Here is a 14,988-nt window from a genome sequence, read left to right as displayed (position 1 = left end):
GAGATGGAAGTTGATTTTTTATTTGATGGAGCTTTGATATCAATACTTCCTGCTGGACGGGTGCGCTTCTTAGTGGCGCATCAATAAAACAAATGTGTAAGTTTGCTGTTAATATTTGTATTAACTAGAGGCAAACAAAATAATGATTGGTCACAAAAAATATTGGTAGGTATTGGCATGGCATATGCAAATGAATATATCACGATTCAAAAAGTATCAGCTGTCAAATTTGAAGCACGATTCTTTCTACATATCACAATTGAGATACATAAATGCATACTGCTTAGTCATTCATCAATATCATTAAAAAGCTCCTAAAAATATTACACAACATAAATAATTGTTGAACCAAAAGTCAAATCACAAAAGATTAAAATAAACGATGATTGTGAAATCATTGATAAACACTTGTCTTAAACATCTTCCAGCTTTGCTGAAGATTAATTGGTGACCAACGGAAAATATCATATACAGATATGGTTTGGCAAGCCACTTCCGTCAGTAGAAAAAGGCGGCAAATTTAAAATAAGTAAGCGCAAAGGGTTGATCTACCACAGAAAATTTGAATTTGCGTCTTTTTCTACGACAAAGTGGGTTTGCTAGAGTATACATATCCAATTACGTGGAAGACTAGAAATTTAAACCCAGAGCTTTTTAGCATTTTGTAATAATTATTAAGATGGTGTGGACGAAATTAGGTCACAAGACGGGCTGTAACTAGCTTGTCACCTTATGTAAATATGCACTGAACCAACAATTTCGGTTACCTATTTTTATGTAACAGTACATATGCAGTCATTATAATGTAATTTCTGTTGAATCCAAGGATTCATAATTCGTAAACCATCATAAGTTTTACATATTAATTAGTAGTCTACTTTAAATTTAAATAAAAAAAATCATACATATATCAACTTCTTGAAATAAAAGAAGCTACCAATTTATAATCTATTTAGAAGTTGCAACTATGTAATTATTTCCTGGATATTACGTAGATATGTTCAATGTGACCGCGACACGTTGTCCGCTATGTAGTACATCTCTCCGAACCATTCACTGTGCTCGTCTAAGTACCTGCATGATAAAGCAACATTTCAATAAGTTAGGTAACTTCTTTTTATATGTATAAATATTGGGGAACTTAAACAATAAGTAGTTAAATAAGTATTTTTTAGTAATTTGGAATAGTCTGAAATGGCAGTACTTACTGGACAAACATATCAATATGCTTTAGGATCAGTTTCAATTTGAAATCAGGCATCTGCGTTGCATTTAAGAAGTCCGGTAATTTCACTGAAATGCAAGAAAGAGCAATATTATTTTCACCACACTAACTGGTAAAGGCCCTCTCCTCTTGATTGTTCAAAAACGAATGAGAAAATTGCATTTTATCCACATGTGGGGCAAAGTAATCAGATGCAAATTTTGAGTTGATCCCTTTTGTTAACTAGTAGAATTGACTTTTAAATGATGATTTTGAATGTTTTTTTATTACGTTTCATTTTTTTGGTAGGTATTTCATTGTTAGTAGTTGGTGGTGCGGAGAAAAAATTTAAGTTTCACTCAGAGCCAAAGTTTGTTTAACCCCCGTGCCTTTAAACCCTCGCAACGCTCAAGATTCCAGTTCATTCTTCAATTGTCAAATTTTTCGCTTACACGGATATTAATATTAGCACGAGCGGTTAAACAACAACTTCGCCCCCTTGTAAAACAGATAACTATTTTTGCGCTTGTCAAAAACGAAACCATAAAATTAATAAAGCCTCAACACCACGATCATAAGAAAAACGCGATTACCAAAGAGTCTAGCAAGATGTATGGCGCCGTAGACCCGGCACGGGAGATGCTCTGTGCCCTCTCGAGGGATTATCTGCCATTTCGCCACCTGCACACAATGATACAGACAAAAAATCGAGAACTATTGTTTAGTTTCTTATACAACGTGCTCACGAGGAACCCAAACTATTTTAACGTGTCTACCTGATTATATTCAAAGACTAAAATGTCCTATAAACTTTTCTGAAATTTGCCTAGTTTCAGAGCTAATGCCAATAAAAGAAAACATTTTTTCATTGTTACTTAGTGCAAAACGCTTTTTTGGTGGCGATGTTGCCAGTAAGGGGACTAGTCTAAATATCCTTGTTGACGTGACAAGTAACAAATTTGAAACTAGGTTTTACTAAATAAATTAAAAAATACATTTTATGTGATAGTTTTACCAATAATATTTACTTTTTATGTACATTTAAAAAAGAAAACAATTCATTCGTTATTTTTACCTTGTTTTAGCCTCGGAAATGCGTGGTTAAAATCTTTCGGGTTCCTCGTGAGCATCATTGACATATATATCTAAAGACGGGCATACTCTTTGGGACGGGCCTTACGGGCAATGAGAATGGGGCCAGTACAGCGGTGTTACGCAAACGAATTCGAGCCAATCGTGCAGTCTAACGCCACAACGCGATTGGTTGATGAGTTCGCATCACGCGCGCGATTGGTCGCAACTAGTTGCGTTAGCCTGCACGATTGGCTCGAATTCGTGAGTGACACCACTGAACTAGCACCATTTTTAGTGCCCGTAAGGCTCGTCCTTAGATATAAATCAATGGTGAGCACTTTGTAGATGAAAGATCGGCAAGTGTAGATGAAATTGTTTCACAGTAAACATAATCTTCCATTTATGAAAATAGGCGGACAAAAGTTATACTTTTTTTTCTTACAGTATATAATATTTCGATCATAGCACGATGTGACGTCGCAACTGACAACCTTCATATTACGAATGATACGTCGGTTTGTAGTTGGTAGTCGAAATAAGAAGAATACCTTCTCGAGCAGCAGAGACAGCGGCGTCCGCGTGGGCGGCGCGGCGGCGGGCTGGCGCGCCGGCCGCGCCCAGCTCTCGCTCAGCGACGAGCCGCTGCTGCCCACGCTGCGGATCCAAGTAGGTATACTACTAATCAATTCGGCTTGCTATTCATACTTTGAGCGTGCCACTCGTACTGAATCAAAATGAAAACCGCTTTAATAACTTAATTTTACTGATTATAAATTTGCACGCTTGCATGAAATCTAGAAACATGAACTGTAAAATCCCCATACTGTATCGATGCAAATAAATAACTTCTGGTTTCTGAATTTCTGATTCTGATGCTACCAACTGTGACTGTCTAAGGGGTAACGGCAACTTGTTCCACAACTGTACAGCGCGCACTGTGAAGGACTTAGTATGACCGATTCTTGTTACACGGTACAGCGAGAGTCGGGTTCGCACTCGATCTCAAGCGATGACCACTACCATCCGCCGTAAATCATTCAGAAAGATATGGGGGGGAGGTCGGATTAAACAGGACGTTGAAAAGTAAAAGTTACCCAACTAATAAGTACTATGACTGCTAATTCAATAAGGTTGTTTCCATCTACAAATCTTAGGGCAGAATAGTATCCCAATAAATTCTTATGGATTATAAGAACATGTTAAACTACCTTTAGTGGACCTCTAATGAGCATATTTTTGTAAATATTGAATTTAAAATATCTTTTAAGACACGTCACGTGACCCAAGTCGAACCGACATTGAAGATTGTGATGACGTCACAACTCACGGTTTGACACAGGGCTATAAGCGCGAAAATCGAAGTTCGTCATTGCGGGTATATTTATCTGTCATTCTAATTACGTTTTAGTAAGAGCAAAAGGGAAAGATCCCCACAATATGCGATTTTCGGTTTTCGCGATAGTTGTCTGTTCTCAGTACAAAATCACAACAACTCAACTACTCAAGCCGTAGCCATTTTGGTGGTGGGCAATTAATTGAAGTTTCGATATCTGCACTAAAAATTAACATCATTCATCTCATTGTAAAGTAGAATATAAGTATTACGCCCGCCTCCTTAAAAAATGCTTATTATCCCAGCAGAAAATAGAAAATTTAAAATATATTCATAATAATAATAATAAATGCAAAGCAGCGTGGGATGTTATTAAAGATTACACAACATCTGATTGCACCGATAAATCTGTGGATAAATTGACAATAAATGATATATGTATAAACGACCCACAAGAGATTGCCAATAGTTTTAACGATTTCTTTATAAAGACTGTAACCACTAATTCAACTACTAACTCTATCTATGATATTGATACTGATAATAATCACTTTTCCATATATCTCAAACCTGTAACTATCACTGAACTCCATAGCATAATCTCGACTCTGAAAAATTCACCTTCAGTCGGATATGATGAAGTGAGGACTGATATTGTTAAAAAATGCGTAACGTCTATTATATCGCCCATGTTACATACACTAAATCTTTCATTGATCCAAGGTAGCTTTCCAAGTATATTAAAAAGATCTGTGGTAAAACCCATCCATAAAAAAGGCGATAAAACTAATATGGTAAACTACAGGCCAATTACTTTAATTTCCGTTTTCTCAAAAATATACGAGAAAGTAATGTTCAGTAGATTAACAAGTTTTCTTGACAAATACAATATAATATCCGATCAACAACGTGGGTTTCGTAAATCTAAATGTACTTCTTTAGCCACATTCAAACTAGTAAAAAATGTACTAGATGCGATAGATAATAAGATTCCTGTTACTGTATTACTATCTATTAGACATGAGCAAAGCTTTTGATTATGTATGTCATAAGCGCTTGTTGGTAAAACTGTACAAATACGGGATACGTGGTCCAGCTCTAGAATGGATCAAAATGTATATTAGTGATAGAACCCAATGTGTAGAGACTGTCAGATACTGTCCGGTAACTAAATCTCTAAATCATTACAGATCATCCTTCATCAATAATCATTATGGAGTGCCTCAAGGCAGTATTTTGGGCCCTCTTCTATTCATAATTTACATTGATGATATGCCCAAAAGCCTGCCACATAAAAGCCTGTTGTTCGCAGATGACACGTCAATTATTGTAAAATGTAGAGATTTTCCGACTTATAATGATGACCTAAACAGAACTCTAGCCCTAACAATTAAATGGTTAGAAAGAAATAACTTGAAAATAAACCTAGACAAAACTAGCTACATTCAATTCCATACTAGTAAAGGCAAGTCACAACAGTTAGACATACAATATGACAATATTTCCATAAAAGAAGTACAGCATGCGCGATTTTTAGGTATTTTTATTGACAAACATCTAAACTGGAGAGAACATGTAGACACATTATGTTCCAAAGTAAATAGGTTTGTATTTGCCCTGAGAAGAGTTAGCCAAACTATTTCCATTAAGGCAGCGTTAATAGCATATCATGGATATGTACATTCGATTTTAAGATATGGCATAACAATCTGGGGATACTGCACTGATAAACATAACGTATTCATTGTCCAAAAGCGCTGCATTCGAGCCATATTTTCAGTTCATCCTAGAGATTCATGCCGTCCATATTTTATAAAACATAGCATTCTTACTTTTCCCAGTCTCTATATTTATGAAGTTTCTGTTTTCGTTCACAAATATAAATACCTATTCACGGATAATAACCCATTGGATTGCCGCGTAACTAGACCTAAATACAGACACAGATTACCTAAGCCATATGTAAACTTGTCACTCACTGCAAAAAATGCCTATATTATGTGTATCACAATTTATAACAAGTTACCTGATCGTTTTAAGGATATGGATCTCAAACTGTTCAAGTCAAACACAAAAATGTGGCTTATAGAAAAATGTTTTTATTGTGTTAATGATTATTTAAGTGACTCATAAGTATTGTTATTCTTTAGATAAATATGTAAATACCTATATATGATGCAAATGTATATACACCTGAAAAGGTAAAGTCTCAGTGTAACGGAATGTGTAATTGTATATTCGACCTGCAATGTAACCTGATTCTTATATACAATAAATAACTTTGAACTTTGAACATAGAAATGCTAATTGATAATGAATAATTTATGATATATAAAAACTCAATTACTTATTACAGAAAACATATTATATTAATGTAAAAATGTAACTAACAACTATGGACGTTTTATCCGAAATAAAATCATTTTATTTATTTTAGGTTGTCTGGAAGAGATCGCTGTTTAGCGATAAGTCCGCCTGTTGTTACCTACATATTTATACCTTTACATACTTTGTACCATTTTTTTTTGTAGTGCAATAAAGCATTTTATTATTATTATATCTCCTTGGATTTCACGGGCCTATACATCCCGGTCTTTTGATAGGCTTCCGTGGGGATATAGATCCAACACGTAGAGGGCTCTTGGAGAGCTTTAATGTCATGTAGAACGCCTGCTGGAACCCGTTCACGGGCGCAAAATAGACACCCATGAACCGGTCGCAACAGGCATTGGGACTATTGTAGTAAAGTGAACAGTATAACGGTCTATGGATTGAAGTTTGGGAGGACAATGAGACTGGGTTATTGCAAAGACGTCCGGACACCTGCCATAACAATGTTTCCACTAGTTATCGAGGCAGGCGGTGATTCGCCGCCCACTAGATGGGCCCCTGAAAATGCCGTCGTGAAGACGACCAGGAGCAACACCTTATTATTATTATTATTTATTATTAGTTGGTTAAAAATCCACACGCACGCATACACAGCTTGCCCACCACCTTAATGGCTACGGCTTGAGTATCAAATTTTGTACTGAGAATAGACAACGGGGGGCCTTGGTGTTACGTGTGTATGTACCTATATACTTACTTTACTCTTTGGTACTTAGGTACAAAGTTATGTGTCAAACCGTAAACTGTGACGACATACAATTTTCAAAGAGCGTTTTGGGCGTGAAAGCAAAGGTACCTAGGTATATTTTGCAAAGCTAAGTTACTGAGAAGGCCAGTACTGGTACCTGGACGAGAGAGTCTCGAAGGCGCGCTGCTCGCCCGTGGACGTGCAGGGCGCGGGCTCCTCGTTCTCCGACTGGGACACCGCCGACTTGTGCGACCGCAACCTGCCGGAATTAACCCATCGTTGTTTATTATGATATGAATTATATGTTTGTTGAAATAAATGGCATATTATTTTACTGGAAACTTATATGGGAAAAAATCAATGCATACAAAAATACTTCAGGTGGAAATATATATTATACCTATTATTAATGTAAAAGAATATAACTATACCACACTTCCACCTAAATATTTGAGATTCGAGGCAAAATCATCGTGACCCTCCTAAAAAAAAAATCGTCAATTGGGAGCGTGCAACAACGCAACCTAGTGTCCGCAAGTCTAGGAGAAAACGTCAATTCACTACATCTTATAAAACTACTTCAAAACTAAAAATTACTGAACGGATTTTCATACGACTTTCATCTATCAATAGAGTGATTCTTGAGGAAGGATTAAGTATATAGCTTGTTTAAGTATAAGGTTTTGTGTAAATTGTTTGAAATATAACGATGTTGTCGGAAAAAATCACGCTGGCTAGGAGCTTTAATCGAAAACGCTGCCTAATCCGTTTGAGCTATAACAACACAATGTATGGTGGGGTTGTTTATCATTCATAGGTCTACAAAAAAGTCCGCGATGTTAAATGTCTATCTTTTAAGGATAACTTACTATACATATTCGTAACTTCTAGAAAAAGATCACGTAATACGTGGCATTTGCAAAACTATTTACATGGATACATTATTAACAATTATCAAAATAAATACGTTAGTTATATTAAGCATTTCATACAGCTTACAATGGTCCCTTACACCATACAATTTAAATGAATATTTCAGGAGTAATCCTAAATCAAAGTTTCATTTCGAGCCGAGAATTGTAAGAAATGTTAAAGACGCTATCGGCAGTTAGTTCAAATTTTTACCACCTTATACGCTGGGATCGCTTTACTTACCCCCACCATGCACTTCGCACGGTCCCAATAACCCCACATGTAATTAATGGACGCCCCCTTCCTTGCTGTTGTCAGCGTGCAGTATACCTATCCTGTGACGCACTGCGATAAATTTGTTGCGGTTCGCAATGCGTTCTTAGCCTAAAGCAGTCTCACCGGCGGTTGACGTTGCCGCTGCGCGTGGCGGGGCGCGCCTCGCGCTTGTTGTCGGCCTCGTCGGCGCTCGGCTCGCTCCGGGCGGGCTCCATGTTATTGCTCGCGTTGTTGGCGTCCTCACTAGCGCCCGCTGGCTCGTCGTGATTATTGGGTTGCTCTTCTGCTGCTGTTCGAAAATACAGGTCAGATACTTTATTATAGATAACTAGTGTCACTGGGAGCTGTAGAACCAAGTTTTAAAAAATTCCAAAAACTAAATCGACAAAGAAATTCCATATAATTGTCGAACTGTTGCGACTCGATAACTCAGAATCGGTTTAGAAATGCGATGTGTAGAGGTTAACCGCCGCATACGAAAGCATTTTTGTCCAAGCTGAAACAGAGACGCTTCGTGCTCACTCGGTCAAAAGTGTATTCAAAGTCTTGAAACACCAAAGGTAACAAACATCAAAAGTATGTAGTTTTGTAATTGAATAACAACAAACCAACGGATCGATATTTTCCTTATTAACTTGGCTTAGTTACTTTCGTCCATAGATGGACTAGATGGTAGGATTGTATAGCGTGCGTGCGTATAGATCAGCGTGCGCCCGTGAGAGACATTCCTGTCATACCAAAACCAACCTACGTAATTTGGTCGGGTTATTTGTTGCCCAGCATAAACCATAGTAAAACGGTGACAAGGACAAACAATACTATCAAGCTTTCTCTACTACTCCTACTGAAAGATACATAAGACTACCTCGTTCTGTCAGTTCCCCCTACCACCCATTATCAAACATCGCATATCAGTACAATGAGTGACATAAGTAGGTGTGAAACAAGAAAGCGTTAATGTTGAGTATACCGTATAATGTATGTACATACGTGCGGGTGCCTCTGACTCGGTAGGGTCGGGCGGCAAGTGCGAGTACTCGGGTATCTTGGGGCTCTTGATGTCCTCGGGGTCCTCTTTCTCCGCGCCCTCGGCTGCCACCGTTTCCATAGACGCGCCTTCTTCTTCTTCCACCTCTGATTTCATTTCCTCCTCCTCTGTCTCATCTCTGAAATATTGACAGCCTAATTTAAAGCGAGAACTGGTTAACTGGTTCAGTGTATCTAGTTATCTGGTAATGAAATAAAAACAAGGTATAATGAGATAATCAATGCGTCAAGATAGTGTAAAAAATAATTGCGGCCGAAACATATCGCCATGCGTCGCTGTGCACGGGGTCTATATGCGTCTAAGGGCCAGTTACACCAACGTTCGCCAATTTTTATTGTATGGGAGTTGCGTTGATTAATTCATTGCGTGTGGTTGATGCAACTGGCCCTAAAGCTCGACAGATGTAATGCGCAGTGACTCACTCGTGCAGGAACTGGCCGCACAGCTCGTGGTACTGCTGTCGCTCCTGCTTGTACAGCAGCTGCGCGCGCAGCACGAAGTCGAAGTACACGCGCAGCCCGTCCGCCACCTCGCGTACCAGGTTCAATCTAACCAATATAAATAAAATTAACGCGAGGAAGATTACATCAAAAACGTAACTGGTAGAATCTTCATACTGCTATTCTGCTTTCATAGGCCCAATCGCGGTATCGCAAAAATAAATGTCTTGGGAAATAAAATTTGAATTTGGAAAATGGAATTTGATCTCCAGGGTTGCAGATGGAGATAAAATTTGACATAATGTCCGAAACGCATGGGTAAGTAGATAAAGGGCTGAAACCTGCAGGAGACGTCGCGCAGGTCGGGCTTCATGGGCGGGTCGTGGCGCGGGCGCTGCGGGTGCCAGGCGCCGGCGCGCGCGAACCACTTGACGAAGGACTCCAGCACCTGCGCCGCGCTCGGCGCCGCCGGCAGCCGCGCCAGGCGGCCGCGCTTCACCACCAGGTGGTAGTCGAACGTCAGGCGATCCCTGTCCGCATCAGGAACCGTTAGCTAAAGGACCATCCCTGAGGTTTGTCTCCTACAAACGCACGTCTTTTACGTGCGATGGTGTTATAGACGCAATTTTTTTGTCATAGAAATGCATTTCCTTTCTTCCTTTGTCATATTAAAAAAAATCATTATTACACAAATTGACTAAGCCCCACAGTAAGCTCAAGAAGGCTCGTGTTGTGGGTATTCAGACAACGATAATAAAACGATATATATATGATATACAAATACTTAAATGCATAGAAAACACCCATAACTCGGAAACAATCTGTTTCATCACACATATTATTATTAGGCTTCATAGGCAGGGTCACTACCAGCAGGGTACTACTTAATGTTAATTTAGTTTAGTGTGATTTTACCTGAGCGCGGAGGGCAGCGTGATGTGCGCGCGGCCCTGGTGCGGCGGCGGCGAGTGCGGGCTGCTGCAGCCCGAGCCCATGGACGAGTCCGTGTCTCCCGTCGATCCGTCTGCAAACGATCATTTATTTATTGTTCTAGTATTATACAAGTATCGGTTGTTTATAGAATAGGCGGTTCCACACAGAGCGAGCAACGTCGCGAAGAAATTCTCTCGCGCGCCAAACGGCTCATGTAGACGTGCCTCGACCGAAGCAGCGCGCGCGTTACCCTCGGCAGAGCTGCTCCGACCGAGGCACGTCTAAATTGGCCATTTGCCGCGCTAGGAAATTTCCTCGCGACGCTGCTCGCTCTGTGTGGACCCACGCAATAATTACTAATTGCGCACAAAATTAATATAAAAACATACAAAATAAGTCAGGAGAAAAGCATTTACTCTATACCCCATTACAGTACAGTGCAACCGTTTCATAGGGAAAAACGTAAAGTTTTGGCGCTTTGGCGAAATAACAGTTATGTAGAACCAAAGAGAATTTGCAATAGAGGTGGATTGTCAAAGAAAATTTTGTACTCACAGTAAGTTTACTGCCATCTTTCGACACATTATTAAAACTATTAGAACGGGTTTACCATTGAATTGCCGACATACATTTAATCGAATATTATTTATTAGACAACGTTTCAAGTATTTTAATTTCATCGACAAGTCATTTCGAGGACTAGATACTAGGTAATTTGAACCGAGGTCTTTTAGGTAATTGGTAGTAGACTTATTTCAATAAAAATTCATGTCATGGCTTTTCATTTCGGGTTTTTTTCTCAGTTCTGGCAACAGTTCGTTTTCTTGGGGGTCGCAGTTCTAACCTAACCTAACCCACTTCTGGCAACAATTCGTTTTCTTGGGGGTCGCAGTTCTAACTTAACCTAAACCTACTTTGAAAGCCTCGCAGTTCTATTTTTTGATATAGGGACCGTGCGCGTTGGAGGGTCTGCCATCTTGTGGTCTGAATCGGAACCATAAACAGGCACATTTACATGTCAAGTGTTTTCTTGTGCATAGTAGGTTCTGCCATCTTGTGGGCTACATCGGAACAAAAAACATCACATTTACGCCTCGCGCCAAAAATCTGACGGCTCCTGTGCTGCCTCCTACAGTTCATGCACGCTCCCTATAATTATGCAATAATATTATTAATTTATTTTTCAGAAGAGTTTAAAGTAGGTTTTTTAAAATTGTATTAAAGTAATACGTCAAAGAAATGAATTGCAATGTTTTGTAGTTGTGCCAATTAAGTAATATTCGTTAAATAGTATTTCTACGTAGTAAGATAAATTTAAACAAATAATAGTTGAAATAAGATAACGCCAAACAATATTACTAGTACTAAAATTTTGATGAACCATTGTCGATGAAAAGTATGTTGACAAAACAAGGGTACACCATTAGAACGCGATGTGACTTTGTTCCTTATTCTTTCACTGATATGTGTTAAATATCAAAAAGAGGGTTGGGATTTACTGTAGCTAAATTCAAATATATTATTTTCTTTTAAAAGAAAGAATGAAAGCAGGTGTTTACATTATAGTTATGCCGTTCTTGAGAACGTTCACTGTCATTGAACGTCAACTATAGTTTACACACAATGTAAATACATATATTGATCTAAACTAGTTCCTATCTCAACACTACAAAACTACTAATGCAAACAAAGCAACGCACCGCACTCACGCAAGAAATCCCTAACCGGTGTAGGTATCTATTTCTCTGTGCGCCCAATGCGCCGCGCTGCGAGCGTCAGTGCGTTATGCGTATTAGTGCGAATGGAAAACGAAAGTATACCATTCCCTATCATAACACCACAAAACTACTCATGCAAAGCAATATGATACAGAATGACACAAACATTTCAGGTTAAATTCTTCGCACTGCATAGTTTTTACACGTCAAATGAGCACTCGGTCTACCTGAAGCCATGTGATTAGTAGGCATTCCTCGGCTACTGTTATGGTCGCTAGTCGCAGGCTCACCGTCGGGCTGCGTGCTGGACGAGGAGCCGTCGTCGCTGAAGCCGTGGCGCGCGCGCTTGGCCGGGCCCGCGCTGCTGCCCTTCTTGCGCTCGCGTCGGTACAAGTAGGCACCACTGAACACAGGATTTTGTAATAACATTTATACAATATAAAATATGGATGTAATGCAACAAAAATTAAGCTGGGAATAAGACAATGGCATAACAATACAGGGTGTAGCCCAAGGAAATGGGGGCTTGTGCTGACAGCTTCTTAGTCAAATTGGTGCCCCTCTTAGCTATGGGTTTATGATATTTTACCTGGCTTTACTACCCCATATTATTTATGCTAGTGGAGAAGTTGGGGATTTCCTACTATCAATAATAATACAGGAACCTTACTTTTCATGTAAAGGATGTTATAATAACTTGCTATGGACCATACATGAATTAACCTCCCATGGTTCTAATACTAGTACAAATTACCTCCAAATTTGAATCTATAGTAAATGGAAGAGTTGCTTTTGGTTTGTTGTTTGATTTTAAAATTAAATAAATTCAATTTTAATACTGCCATTTTTTCTTGTATGGCTGCTATAGAGGTTAATTTTATGACATGAATGTGCATACATCAATAAGAAATAGAAAAGTTGTGCAGCTAAGTGGCCTACCTAGCAATCACATAGGTACTCAGTTAACACAGGTTCTGCCAGTGACCCGCTAGGCAGGTTCTCTGTTTGTAGGCACTATTTGTTACACATGGGTTCTCCCACTACGGCTATGCTCATAGTTTGCATAAGTGCCAATTACAACTACACTTCCTGATAATGGGCTCGAAAACAGTCCCGATTTTGGGCCTGATACTCGTTTTCTGTTTCACGTGATATCAGCACATCGTTAACAATATTTGAAATATAACAAATACTTTGATTCTAACTGCCAAAAATGTTAAATGTTTGATATTTTTGCATATAAACCATTTTTTTACATTTCAAATATTATAAATGATGTGCTGATAGTGGTGAAACAGAAAAATAAACTGGCTCGGGCCCGAATTGGGGCCTGATAAAGTGTGTGTGTAATTGGCACTATATAATTTATTTTGTGACATGAGACCACACAATATATACAATTTAATGGCCTTTAAAAAGAGCTGTTTAAAACTCTTATTTCTAATTGGTACTTAAAAACTTCAATACCAATATTAAGTGTTAGAACATATTTTGATTGCAAAAAAACACATCTATATTAATTATGTTTACCTTATAATTTTGACAAGGTATAATATCAGTAGGTATATACTTAAAACTTTTTATCCATTTAACTAAGCTCCAGTATTTGTTTGTACAATTATTTATGGTTTGCTATCTAAGTTAGCATATTATTCATAAATATGAAGACATACAGTTGCAATTGTGACTTCTCAGCGAGATCTCGTTGTAGCTGCCGGTTCTCCTCTGTGTCTTTTAACACGAAATCCTCGCTCACACATCGGTCCCATGAGGAATTCCAACCTTGAAAATGTATCAGATACTCCACTGATCTCCTGCCCCGCTTGTCCTTGCTTTCTATCACTTCTAATACCTTAAAAGAAAAAAAAAAAAACATAACAACTAAAACACCATGCCATGCCAGTTATAAGGTTACATTTTAGAAAAATTAATAGTGGCAAAAATAAATTGAACCAAATACAAATAATAAATGTAGAATACCTTTGAATCGTAGAGGACTTTAGCTTTTGTGGGATCTGGTTCATAGCACAAAACACGTTCACCCTCAGTGAATTTGTAACGTACGCCTCTTGTAGACACCATTTTTGCTTCACTAAAAGACAGAGTTCCGATGCTAGTACCTTAAAAGGCTACTTTTATCAAATGCATAACATTAAACACTGTATGAGTTGAATTATTGTGAGCCCGTGTTATTATTTTAGTTTGATACTCCCGCGCCCGGTGACGAATATCTAACTATACTTCAAAATTGTAATATTAACTGTAGTAAAATGTGTTTATATTGTATATATTTTATTGTGATAGTTTTAGACGTAAACTATGTAATATTACGGTGCCAAAACGAAATAAAAGCAATTTATTTAAGATTTAATCGGGCGTCACCTTGCCCGCTAGTGTTGTTTGCGTCTATTCTGAGTCCAAACCGAGATAAGGTGCCCAACATTCACGGTTAGATTTAAAATATAAAGGATGTCCTTAAGTTAGGAAATACGATTTGGACTCTGAAGAAATATATCCGTCAATGTCAATGCGTTTTGTTTCTGCATTAACAGCTATCGTATCCAAAGAGGAAAGTAAGTATAGTCTGTCAAGTCATTTCGGTCATTAGAAAAGAGCGGCAAATTTAAAAAAGCGGCCAAGTGCGAGTCGGACTAGTCCATTTATGACGTATTAAAAAAAACTATTTACTAGATCTCGTTCAAACCAATTTTCGGTGGAAGTTTGCATGGTAATGTACATCATATATTTTTTTAGGTATATCATTCATTTTAAAAGTAACAAGGGGGGGGGGGGGGGGGGGGCACATTTTACCACTTTGGAAGTGTCTCTCGCGCAAACTATTCAGTTCAGAAAAAAAATGATATTAGAAACCTCAATATCATTTTTGAAGACCTATCCACAGATACCCCACACGTATGGGTTTGATGAAAAAAAAATGTTTTATTTTATTTAATGAGGTATAAAAAAAAAC

The 14,988-nt window shown here is 38.4% G+C and overlaps 1 protein-coding gene across 3 annotated transcripts; it reads right to left on the bottom strand.

The window, feature by feature from the left end:
- Positions 1-97: 97 nt before the first annotated feature.
- Positions 98-14,775, bottom strand: LOC133533505 (protein male-specific lethal-3). 3 transcript variants are annotated; one of them, XM_061872497.1, is made up of 13 exons: positions 13,998-14,775; positions 13,691-13,869; positions 12,245-12,420; positions 10,282-10,390; positions 9,708-9,896; positions 9,349-9,474; positions 8,869-9,044; positions 8,002-8,164; positions 6,848-6,949; positions 2,827-2,932; positions 1,798-1,885; positions 1,209-1,293; positions 98-1,074 (listed from the first exon to the last, which is right to left on the bottom strand). In XM_061872497.1, exons 1-13 carry the CDS (start codon positions 14,097-14,099, stop codon positions 1,002-1,004), a joined length of 1,674 nt encoding a protein of 557 aa, XP_061728481.1. In that variant the 5' UTR covers positions 14,100-14,775; the 3' UTR covers positions 98-1,001. The 3 variants fall into 3 exon arrangements, with proteins under 3 accessions (XP_061728481.1, XP_061728473.1, XP_061728489.1); XM_061872489.1 differs by having other exon boundaries at positions 8,002-8,167; positions 13,998-14,772; XM_061872505.1 differs by having other exon boundaries at positions 8,002-8,167; positions 12,308-12,420; positions 13,998-14,772.
- Between the last annotated feature and the right edge of the window lie 213 nt (positions 14,776-14,988).

This window comes from Cydia pomonella, chromosome 2 (genome assembly GCF_033807575.1).
Source record: "Cydia pomonella isolate Wapato2018A chromosome 2, ilCydPomo1, whole genome shotgun sequence".
NCBI classification, from domain to species: Eukaryota; Metazoa; Arthropoda; class Insecta; order Lepidoptera; family Tortricidae; genus Cydia; species Cydia pomonella.
Note: the sequence above shows the minus strand (reverse complement) of the source record. Positions and strands in the feature narration are given on the sequence as shown.

Coding starts and splice junctions, on each gene's coding strand:
- LOC133533505 (XM_061872489.1), bottom strand. CDS start 14,099: ATGGTGTCTACAAGAGGCGTACGTTACAAATTCACTGAGGGTGAACGT. Junction 9,897..10,281: donor ACGCTGCCCTCCGCGCTCAG/GTAAAATCACAC, acceptor TGATGCGGACAG/GGATCGCCTGACGTTCGACT. Junction 8,168..8,868: donor CGAGTCAGAGGCACCCGCAC/GTATGTACATAC, acceptor ATTTTCGAACAG/CAGCAGAAGAGCAACCCAAT.